Genomic DNA, 11,533 nt, shown 5'->3' on the forward strand with positions numbered 1-11,533 from the left:
TCACTTGAATGATATCGTAAGGGGGTAGAGTCTAATTTTACACAGGAGGTACCCACTCAGTGTATTCAGAGACTCACAAACTCTTCCCAACGTAAGCCATTCACCAGAAAAATTTTGCAATGCACGGTAAATCCCAAAGGTCTTTTTTTACGCTGGACAAATTCCATTTAGGCTAAGACTGTAGCAAACATCGCGGCAGGCGCGGTTACGCCGTGAGCAAAGAGAGCAAGAAGAGCAAGCAGCGCTACGTGTAGGCACCAGTGTTTGTGGTTAGTTGTGAGGACGCGTTTATTACGGTTCACTGCGGTTCATAAGCAGGCGTCTCGGGGGAAAGGCTGCCTCGGTCACACTGCCAGCACCTTCCCCGCCCCAGCAGAGGTCTCGGGAAGCGGCGCTGCGAGGGTTAGGCGGACAGAGGTCGGCAAACATCGCGCTTCAGCCAGACGCCGGACCGGGGGGGGGCGGCCAGGGAGGACGGCCTCCCCGCCCGCCTCGGGCCCAGCAGGGAGCCGGCCGCAGGGAGCCGGTACCGCCGCCAGGCCGGGGAAGGAGGGGCCGGGCCGGGCCGCGGCCCTCTCCAGTGGCCGCCGACGGGCCTTCGGCGGACCGGACGCCGGGGCTGCCCCCCGGCCCGTCACGGGGAGGAGGGAAGGGGGTGCCCGGGGCGGTGCCGCCAGCTGTAGCGTCCCCTGCGCCGGCGGCCATTAAACCCTGCGTCACCTGACAACCGCCGTCACATCACTTCCGCCTCGCGTGCACCGCCTGCCGGGAGGCCTCGCCGGAGGAGGGGCGGGGCGGGGCGTCGCGGGGCGCGGGCGGGCGAGAGAGCGACGTCACAGGGTCAGGGGCGTGGCCAGCGGGGGCAAGATGGCGCTGAACAGGAACCACTCGCAGGAGGGTGGTGTCGTCATCCCCAATGCCGAGAGGTACCGGCGGGCGGCTGCGGGACGGGGGGGTCTGCGGTTCCTCCTCGCCCCCTCTCCTCGCAGTTGGGGCTGGGACGGGGCTGGCGGGGGCCGGCGGTGGGGGGCGGCGGGCGGCCCGGCCCGGGGGCTGCGCTATTAACGGCCTCCCCGGCTGCGGGGGAGCGGGCCGGGCAGGCGGGGGGGCAGCGGGCCTGGCTGGAGCCGACAGAGCTGCCCTGTCTTCCCTGCTGCAGCTCGGTGGTACTTCGTGCCGCTCCGGCCGGCGCCCCGGCTGAAGGGTGAGCTGGCAGCGCCTGTAAAAGACAAGGAATTGGGGTTTTTTAATGTCGTGCCGCTGGTTAGTGATGTCAGAGAGGCAGAGACCACTTACGGTAGGAGTCTTAACCGCCCGAATTCAAAGCAAGGAAAACTTGTCGTCAGCGGCGAGGCCCGAGCGGAGCTGGTCCCCTCCTCGACGCAGGAGGATCACACCTTTTTGGAGGGTGCAGCCAGCTGCTTGACGCCCGCCCTTGCCCCAAGTGGGGATCGACAGACCAGCTGGACAGGCTTGGGCTTTGCTTTGGTGTGGTTCAGGTGCTGCCGGCACCCTGGCCTTGGCTGGAGAAATCCTAGAAACCAGAGGTCCAGAAAGGATCACTGAGCTGTTTTGGGGCTGGTAAACAATAGGAAAAATACGCTCCAAAAATATGCTACAAATAATGTTGAGTTTGTAACTGCCTGCTGATACTTTGGTCAGGGAAGTCCTTTGACGTGCAGAGCTTTTGCTGGTTTAAAGGAGATCTCTCTATCCTTGACCTCAAGCCTTTCTTTGAGGTGCTGCTTAGTCACAGGTGGGTGCAGCACGGCTCCAGGGGGTGCACAGTTCTCCCATGACAGCCCTGGATGGGTATGTGGGTGTAAACCAGTTCAGCAGCCTCATGACGCCCAGTGGTGGTGGCTGTGTGTTATTTGCTTGTGTGAGTAGCAGGGAAGGAGTAAGCATTACAGTGACTACGTAGAAGTTCTTTCCAGTGAGGCAAACTGACGTGAAACGCTGCTACAGGACATGGTTGAGGAAGTATTCTGGTAAGATCCAAGCTGTCGAGGACTGTATTGGATTTGTGTGCCAAGGTTTTGGTAGCAGGGGGGTTAAAGGGGTGGCTTCTGTGAGAAGCTGCTAGAAGCTTCCCCCATGTCCAACAGAGCCAATGCCAGCCAGCTCCAAGACGGACCCACCGCCAGCCAAGGCTGAGCCTATCAGCGATAGTGGTAGCGCTTCTGGGATAACAGATTTAAGAAGGGAAAAAAGTTGTGGCGGGCACAGAAACTGCAGCTGGAGAGAGGAGTGAGAACATGTAAGAGAAACAACCCTGCAGACCCCAAAGTCAGTGAAGAAGGAGGGAGAGGAGGTGCTCCAGGCACCGGAGCAGAGATTCCCCTGCAGCCCGTGGGGAAGACCATGGTGAGGCAGGCAGTCCCCCTGCAGCCCATGGAGGTCCACGGTGGAGCAGATACCCACCTGCAGCCCGGGGAGGACCCCACGCCAGACCAGGTGAATGCCTGAAGGAGGCTGTGACCCCGCGGGAAGCCCACGCTGGAGCAGGCTCCTGGCAGGACCTGCGGACCCGTGGAGAGGGGAGCCCACGCTGGAGCAGGGGAGGAGTGGCCCTGCGGGGGATCCATGCTGGAGCAGTCTGTGCCTGAAGGACTGCAGCCTGTGGAAGGGACCCACGCTGGAGCACTTCATGAAGAACTGCAGCCTGTGGGAAGGACTCACGCTGGAGAAGTTCGTGGAGGACTGTCTCCTGTGGGAGGGACCCCACGCTAGAGCAGGGGAAGAGTGAGGAGTCCTTGCCCTGAGGAGGATGAAGCGGCAGAGACAACGTGTGATGAACTGACCCCAACCCCCATTCCCCGTCCCCCTGCGCTGCTGGCGGGGGAAGAGGTGGAGAAAATTGGGAGTGAAGCTGTGCCCAGGAAGGAGGGAGGGGTGGGGGGAAGATGTTTTAAGACTGGGTTTTATTACTCTTTACCCTACTCGGACTGGATTGGTAATAAGTTAATTTTCTCCAAGTCGAGTCTGTTTTGCCCATGACGGTAATTGGTTGAGTGATCTCTCCCTGTCCTCATCTTGACCCACGAACCTTTCGTTATATTTTCTCTCCCCTGTCCAGCTGAGGGCGGGAGTGATAGAGCGGCTTTGGTGGGCACCTGGCATCCAGCCAGGGTCGACCCACCACAAGGACTTGATTTTATTTAGCTTAGAAGAAGTGTTTCCTCTTTGCATCTTGGAAATGGAAAGAGCTCTGCTGCCTTGTCAGTGTGTTGCTCCCAGCCAGTCTGAGAATCTGCATCTAGCTCAGCTATGAAGTAATGTCCCAGTAGAATTTCTTGGTCAGGTTGTTTTTTTCTCATTAAAGCTAGACTTTTTAATGTCTTCCTCCTTGGATAGCGGCAGTTTTCAGCTACATCTATACTGTTACTTTTTTCTCTTCCCTAAAGAGCACATGACCTGAAGCTACAGGGCTTTTGGTTGTTTTCTGATATGGTGGCCCTGCCAATTCCTCCCTTACCCCAATAATTTTGCAATTTCCTGACTTGATCTGATTTCTACAATATGCTGATCAGAATACATAAGGATTACTTTAGATCTGGCCTCTTCAGGCTTGTGTTGGCTTAGGGTTTTGTGTTTTCTTTTTCCATGTTCTTGAACCATGAAACGCCTCAGATTCTTCTGCCACTGTAACACTCCACAAGCTTGTCACCCCCAAGGCTTTTTTGTTTATTCTGCAAATTTTCTTACTAGGTAGTATGTTTAGGATCTGCCCTGTAGATTCAGTGACATGCTTGCCCAAGCTGACTCTCATTTTTCCTGAAAATATATGTAATTTTTCAGGCACCTCCATACCACTGACCCTGCAGTGTTCGCAGTTCTCATCTGGCTTTGTGTCATTAGCAAACTTTGCTAACGTTCCCATACATATCCAACAATAATAACCTTATTGCTGACATTACTGGCTCCTCGTTTTGTGCCTTAGCATGGTGCTGTTTATTACAAACACTTAAATCACGTGAAGCAGGGTCAGCAGTGAGGGTATTAGTGAACCAACTTCCTCAGTTTGCACAGTGGGTGCGGTGTTAGAGCAGTGCTGTATTCCTGTGTGGTGGCCAGTCCTGGATTTGAGCATGGGCACAGAGAGAGAGGCTTGCTCTGAGATGATACCTTGGCTTCCAGGGGGTGGTTTCAGACACCTCAACCCTTTCTGTGCCCTGACCTTTGGGCTGAGGCTTTTCTCAAGCAGAGAGAGGAATTCCCAGTCTGGTAGTTTTGGAGACAGAAAGAGAAGCTGATTTAAAGCTTCCCTTTGTGGAGGAGAAGCAGGGGTTTTCACAGGTGAGAGGATGAATTCTTCCACTCTGCATAAATCATCCCTCTCTGTTCAAAGGAAAAATGGCAGGGCCCACATCAGAACCGAGTCTTTTGGGATAATATTTAGAGTTTCTGGCGTGCTATTCCACTCCCTGTGTGATGGGGGTGTGTGTCAGAGCCGTTCCTGACTTTGTCTCTCCAATTTGTCTGATTTCCTCCTGTAGTGTTCTCAAACAGTGTAAAGATGTGGAGCTCTCCTTCAGTGACGTGACGGGCAAGCCTGAAGCCTTCAAAGGCACCAAGAAAGGGATGCTGTATCTCACTCCTTACAGGGTAAGTCTGATGCCAGCAGGGCTTTGTCTTTCTCAAGGGATATTGTAGACTTTAGATCAGAAACCTAGTAGGTGCCTGTGTCACAATCCCAGTTCCCTACAAAGGCACGTGCAGTCCTGGAAATCACTGTCTAGAGAATATTTTTCATATAATGTGTCAGTCAATATTACTTTCTTTGAAAACTGTCATAGCTTATCCTTAAAAAGCAGAACAATAAAACTCTATAAATGCGCATGTGTGTTTTAAGTGGTATATTATTTTGCAACATACATGCTTCAGGCGCGAGCCATGTGCCATCAAATCTGTTTGGGATCGCGCAGTATTAAAGCTGTGAAATAACACAATGCATACTGATACTAGGAGTTAAGTTACCCTTTTTTTGAATGCTGCTACACCTGAAACTCCATGACCATCCTTTATATGTAATTCAAGTAATTCAGAGGCATTCCCTCCTGTCTTGCAGATGATCTTTGTGTCAAAGGGCAAGGATCCTATGCTGTCTTTCATGATGCCGTTTTATTTGGTGAAAGGATGCTCAATCGAGCAGCCTGTTTTCTCTGCCAATTACATCAAAGGACAGATTCAGGCGGAGGCAGGAGGTATGTGCCCGTGCTTTGTAGACTGAACTCTTCCCTAGTGTCACAAGTCCTTTTCTGCTGAACATCAGATAGATGGCTTATGTGCACGGCAAGGACGGATAGCATAGCTGTGCCAGTATAGCTAGCATGTCCACGCTGAGGCAACTTGTGTTTTTTGAACTTTAAGGCACTGCTTCTGTGTTACTTTCTGCCCCCAAAGCTAGTAACTGACTTCCACAGGATGACTTTTGTTTAATGCTGTAACTTCTGTCTTGCTGTGTATGTCATGTTTACTCGGTTTCTGCCTGTGCTTGTGTTCTCCTGTCTTTGACCTGGAAGGGTGGGTAAGTGACCAAGTCAGCAGTCATTGGTATTGATAGACAGAACGAGCAACCACTTCTGTTTTCTGGAGGTCAGTAGCCACTTACCAACTTGGGTGCCTTTGCGTGCATCTAGGATGCTGCTGTGTATCATTGATTCAGCTTTGTTCCCAATTTGATGATGAAACTGTGGTAAGACTTACAGCCACGGTCATGACCAAGCATGGGGAATTGCAGGGATTAAGTACAAGGCTTCTGGTTCAGATTTCTTCCCTCTTCAGCCCTGGAATTAGTTTATGTGCATTTTGATGGCATCTGGAGAGCTTATGCTTTTGCTTTCTGCTCGTAACAATGTTTTAAAGTGACTGGGTCCTCTGGGGATTGTGGATCAGCCCATGTTCTTGGGCTGAAATCATACTAAGAGAGGGGTTTTAAAGAGGTGAATCTCCAAGGGGGTGACTTTATCCATGGTGGATTGTTTTATTATATTTCTGTACTTTATTTCTACTTTGTCCCCAAGAGACTATCTCTACTTTAACTAACTTCATTGTTAGACAAGGAAGATAAACCTTATTTTATGAAATCTTTTATTTGAATGACATCTTTTGTCTAAAAACACCACAAAATCAATGCGCCCCCCCCAAAAAACCCCACCAAAAAAGCCCTTACAAAACAAAGCACTCTTACTTATCTTGCAATATCATTGCCTTCTTAAATTATTTCTGAAAAATTGCATTTATAATCTGTCTGAACTTCCGTGGGTCAAAGAGATTAAAAATGTTGCATTTGATTTAAATCCTAGCTTGAGTTGCAGATCCTGATCTGTAGTCCACTGAGGTCAGCAAAAAAACTTCATTTGAGGGCTTTCAGTTAAAATCCTCAGTGAATTAAGTGTTCTTTCTTTACACTGTGTTCGTTATTAGGTTCCACTAAACCTTTCAGGAAAGAACAAAACAACCTAGTTATCTAGAGTAGGCTGCTTCTACATAACTATAGTGGGGATCGTCTTTTAAAGGGTAAATAAATAAATTCCTCATCCTCTTGAGATACTATTTTGGGGGACATCTGATAGCAACACCATGACTCTTTCCCCTAGCAATAGGACTCAAAACAGTTTTGAAATAAAGAATCAAAAAATAATTGGAGTATTAACTGTTTTGCTGTCTTGACTGCTACTGAGGAGGTTAATAGTCTGTTTCAGTTCTAATTCTTTCTCTCCTAGGTGGCTGGGAAGGGCAGGGGACATTTAAACTGACTTTCAACAGTGGAGGAGCTATTGAGTTTGGACAGCTGATGTTCAAAGCTGCGTCTAATGGTAAGGGATTTTTCAGAGACTGCAGTTCCCCCATGGTTGGCTGAGCTAGTTAGAGAATAGTGCTCTTCTTGAACTTCATGGGAAGAAGGGTACCCTATGCACTGTTCCACAGCAATGTATTTTTTCCTCTTTCCAGGGGAACTCTTGTTTTCCCTTCCAGTCCTTTTTCTTTGTTTCATCTTAGTGCTTTGTGCAATCAGAATATTCTGGAGTTTGTGCTTCTGAGGTGCACCACCTTTTTCTACAGAACCTTATTCCTCCTGATATAAAACTGAAATACGTGATGGTGAAAAATTGTTTCACTTGCCTACCCTCAGCTCAGTTCTATAATAGCAAAGTGAGATGGGGGAAGTTAACGTGCATGTTTGGAGAAGGGGAAAAAGAAATCTTAAAAAATGACTTCTATTTAAAACTTTCAAATGGGGGGAAAATGTACATGTTTTTTCTGACAAGAAAGTTTTCTTTTTAAAGAAATGTGCATTTAGAAATGTACACTTCTTTTTTCTGCCAAGAAAGTTTAAAAAGAAGGAAGAACCTCCCTGCTGATACTTGCTTTAGAATGGTCTTTTCTTGCAGCAGTGGGAGCTCTGTGATGGGAGTGGTACCTGATAGCTGGTGTTTTTGCAGCTGGTTTCCTTCAGCACCCTGTGAGCTTGCAGTGAGGATGCTAGTGCTCTTCAAGCGCAGTACTGTGCCAGGATTGTATAGTGAATTTAGATTAAGGGAGATGGTGCTGCATGAACAGGACTATTTTCCTTTTATTCTGTATGTTTAGTTGTAACAAAAGGATGTCTGGCTTACTAAACATGTGCTCCTTAGCTTCCAGTGGCGTTCCTCTCCAGAACCCTGGCTATGGCTATACACCTGTGCCCGGAGGGTATGCACCCGCCCCACCTGCTCCTGGGTGTTATTCACCTGCACCAGGGGGCTATGCTGCTCCTCCACCACCAAACGGACCGTATCCTTATACACCACCTCCGATGAATGCCTATGGACCTGCTCCACAGCCCATGGGATATCCATATGCCCAGACTCCAGGTTTGGAAGTTGTGTAATGATGACTGGCAGGGTGTGTTTGTTGTTAGTTGTAAAGAAATCACAATGGTATGGTGAGGGTTACTGTAGTTTTGTCTCCATCAAGGATCCTTGTCCTTGCAAAAATCTGTTGCATGCTGTTGATCACACCCATGTGTCTCTATAGTTGCAGCTGGATGGGAGGAGAAGATGTGGTTTCTAAACTGTGCTGCTGCTACTTGGCAGGGAATTGTTGCCTGCTGGCATGATGGGCATTAGCAAAATGTCAAATCCCTGCTGTCTGCATCCCTGCCAAGCCTGCAGAGCTTCCCTCACCGCTGCTCTTGTCCAGGGCTAATGTGCTGCTGGGCCTGCGAGCTCTCTTCCCCTGTGTCCCATTGCCATGTTCCAAAGCATCAATCCAGTGCCATCTTTTTCAGGTATTTACCCACCACTTCCAAACACGAACCCCATGTATGTGCCACCTCCTCCCCCTTACTCCGGGCCATCTCCTGCAGGACCCTCAGCTCCCCCAGCCTGGATGGGCCCAGGGATGCCAGGTAAGTGGGACTGGGGGGCTGCCAGGGTCCAGCTGCAAAAGGGTGCTTGGGGGCTTGGGCTGTGGGTGGTGGTGTGGGCACAGCATGGGGTGGGGAAGCTGCTGTTGTTGCAGGAGCTCAAAGTCATCTTGATCTATTATTTGAGGTAACAGAGCGCGGGGGGAGCTGCTTGGCTCTGTGCTGCACAGCTTGTGGTCAGTTCTAGCCAGCTTGCAGCTTTCCTGAACTGCTCTGAATTCAAACCCAGCTTGCTGCAGTTGCTGTTGGCTCTTTGGACATTTGTTTCCTCTTCAGAAGAGCTATGGCTGGGAGAAGGCTCTGGGTCTTGGGCCACTGCCTAAGGCATGTAATATGGCTTCTTTCCTTTCCTTTGTAGGGGGCAATAAGGCCATGGAAGCTGCATCCAGTGCATATTACAACCCTGCCAACCCACACAATGTGTACATGCCCATGGTGAGTGCTGTGCCTGTGGTCTGCGTGTACCTGCTCCCTCTTCTGTCACTAGTAGAGGCAGCGGTTTGCTTTCCTGGCAAAGTCTAGCATGCCTTCATGTTGAACATGTACAGAAAGTACGCATTTTCCTCGGAGGGAGGTGTGGATGTTGGTCCCATGAAGAAGGGTTGTTAAATCCTCAATCAGGAAAGGAGGAGGGCCTTAAGATTCATCCATTAACAGCCATTTGGTACTTGTCTTACTCTTAAAGGCATAACAAATTTGCATGGGCACAGAGAACACACAGAGCGCTCTGCTTCTGTTGGGCCTGGAAGTGGGGAGAGTTAAAGAAGAGCAGGTCGCTTAAGGATGAGAGCATGTGGGTTTCTCTTTCATTTTTTTCTGGGCTGCATGGAGATGGGGAGGTCTCTTACTGTTCAGTCAGTGGCAGGTGGTAGGTAGGCTGGAGCCTACATCTGGTACATGACAGCCAGTCCGCCTCTGCCCTTCACTGCCTTGCGTGGCTCTGGGGTGGGCTGGAGACCAATGGAGCAGCAAAGCTGGCCCTCAGCCCAGGGGCTTGCTGTCTGCTGGGTCAGAGCTATGAACATCAACAGAGACAAAGCCCTGGAAGTGAAGGGAGGATGGCAATTAAAACAGATTAAATGGTCTATTTGCAGTAGACCATTTGTTACCTGGTTTTGAGGGGACCTTCCCTAGAAACACTATGGGAGGCAGCATGTATCCTGGAGCATAACTAGTGCTAGAGATGAATGTTGTGATGAAACGACAGCTTAAAACACAGCACTTGGCTCTGTCTGTAGCTCACTGAAGAGCAGTCATTTCTTGTAAGCCAAGCCTGGGAACGCCTGGGAAGAGTTCATAATAAAATGAGTGGGGTTGTTGACTCTACTGTATCTCCTTCCAGGATCAGCCACCTCCTTATGCACCTCCTGAGGATAAGAAGAACAACTAACAGAAGGAAATTGCAACCAGCCTCCCACACTCTCTCTCCCTGAAGACAACTTGGCTGTTACTACCCCTCGGGTTAGCATATCTCTAGGTCTCCTTGTATATATACAATATATGTAGTGCTGGGCAGCTGAGCACCTGCCCTCCTTAAACATTAAGTCAGTAGCAATACAAGGCGGAACAACAGCACTTCCCTGCTTATTTGCTTTATATCATGGGGGCAAAGCACTAACCTTTTGCTCTGCCATTGGCTTGAGGAGAGAGATGGACTTCTTAAACCACCAGTAGACCACATCACTAATCTAGAACTGAAATATGAAGGCTCTGGGATCTTGGAGTAGAACTCCTTGGAATGCCAAACTTTTGACTTCTTCTGAAGCACCATCTGAGGGGGAAGGTATAGAGAGCCATGAGGTTCCTTGCATAGACCCTTGGGTGCCCCAGAAAGGTGTTAAATATCTTTAAATTCTGGCACAGCTCAGTGTGAGATGGGACTCTGGAAATCCTGTATTGTGCTGGAAGTGTGTTTCATGTCCTGGACTAACAGTCATGGTGTGATGAACTTGGGAAGTGCATCCTAAGACACATGGAAGCATTTGGCTGTGCAAGAGGGAAGGGGATGGGCCGCAGTCAGCCTGCCTTTGTAGACATTGAATAGAAAAGCAAACAAAGGTGTGCTGCAGGGCAGTGAGCTGATACTGGCAGGCTTGTGAATCAGTCTTCCTTTCCCTCTCCCAGAAGCAGGTCCCATATCTGTGCAATGATCCTGTGTCAAGCAGCTGTTCTTCAAGCGTAATGGAGTCAAGTGCTGCCCAGGTGGCTGCTTGCCTTGGAGCAAAATACGTTATGTTAGGAAGATGACCTGGCATTAGCCTTGTCAGGAGGCAGGTCCTGCAGCCCTCGCTCCCTCTGCTGAGCAAGCTTGTGCTGCATGCTAGCTCCGCCGGGGACAACTGGCCTTCATCTTCTTCCTTGGGCCGCTACAGCCAGTGCGTGTATGCCCACACCTGAGCAGTGTGGGAGGGTAGGTGCTGTAATACTGGGGCTGGGTTGCTTAGGGGTGCAGTGCCCTCTCTCAGCTGCGAACCACTGTCTGGTGTGGATGTTACTAATGCTCAGCTCTCTTGCAGAGACTGGCTGCTCAGCCTCAGCCTTTCCTTCTTCCTTAGGACATAGTGCCATTAAACCTGCCCTGAAGAGAGGGTCTCTAGTCTGGTAGAGACCCTTGTGATCCTTTACATATGGGGTGATTGTACTTCTTCCTACAGCCTTCCTACCTTCACAGTGAAGGGGAAGGGGTGTTTTCCCTCTTACTTCCCTGTGTGCCAGGGCTCTCCTGTAAGTCAGGCTTGCATGATGTGCAAGTGTGAATTCCTGAAGCAGCCCTGCATGGGGGGGGAAGTAAATTTCCTTATGTATAAACACCTTTTAAGTCTGAGTTAGATATATTCTAATAACTCTGTATTTAAAAAAAAAAAATCAACCAGGAATGTTTGTAACTTTTTGAACTGCACTTTAATACAGGAGTGTTGATACCTTTAGCTGCCTGTTCACTGTTGTGTGCGTGTTGTGCTGACCTTCGTTCTTGCCTACTGCACAGCAGGCTGGAACAAATGACAGCCGCTGGTGGTGGTCTCTTGGGTTGGCTGTGGGCCAGTCCTCTCTCCCTGGTGCATGGCTAAGCTGGATCTGGAATCACGTAACTGGGGGCAGAGAAGAAGGTGGGGCTCGTCC

General features: G+C 49.9%; 1 protein-coding gene across 3 annotated transcripts; it reads left to right on the forward strand.

Moving 5' to 3' along the window:
• Positions 1–835: 835 nt before the first annotated feature.
• WBP2NL (WBP2 N-terminal like) lies at positions 836–11,340 on the forward strand. Of its 3 annotated transcripts, none has more exons than XM_052788997.1 (8): positions 836–926; positions 4,500–4,608; positions 5,072–5,207; positions 6,708–6,821; positions 7,641–7,859; positions 8,276–8,395; positions 8,772–8,848; positions 9,756–11,340. In XM_052788997.1, exons 1-8 carry the CDS (start codon positions 868–870, stop codon positions 9,801–9,803), a joined length of 882 nt encoding a protein of 293 aa, XP_052644957.1. In that variant the 5' UTR covers positions 836–867; the 3' UTR covers positions 9,804–11,340. The 3 variants fall into 3 exon arrangements, with proteins under 3 accessions (XP_052644957.1, XP_052644958.1, XP_052644959.1); XM_052788998.1 differs by having other exon boundaries at positions 844–926; positions 6,729–6,821; XM_052788999.1 differs by lacking the exon at positions 836–926 and adding an exon at positions 3,526–4,299.
• The last annotated feature ends 193 nt before the right edge of the window (positions 11,341–11,533 follow it).

This window comes from Harpia harpyja, chromosome 6 (assembly GCF_026419915.1).
Source record: "Harpia harpyja isolate bHarHar1 chromosome 6, bHarHar1 primary haplotype, whole genome shotgun sequence".
NCBI lineage: Eukaryota > Metazoa > Chordata > Aves > Accipitriformes > Accipitridae > Harpia > Harpia harpyja.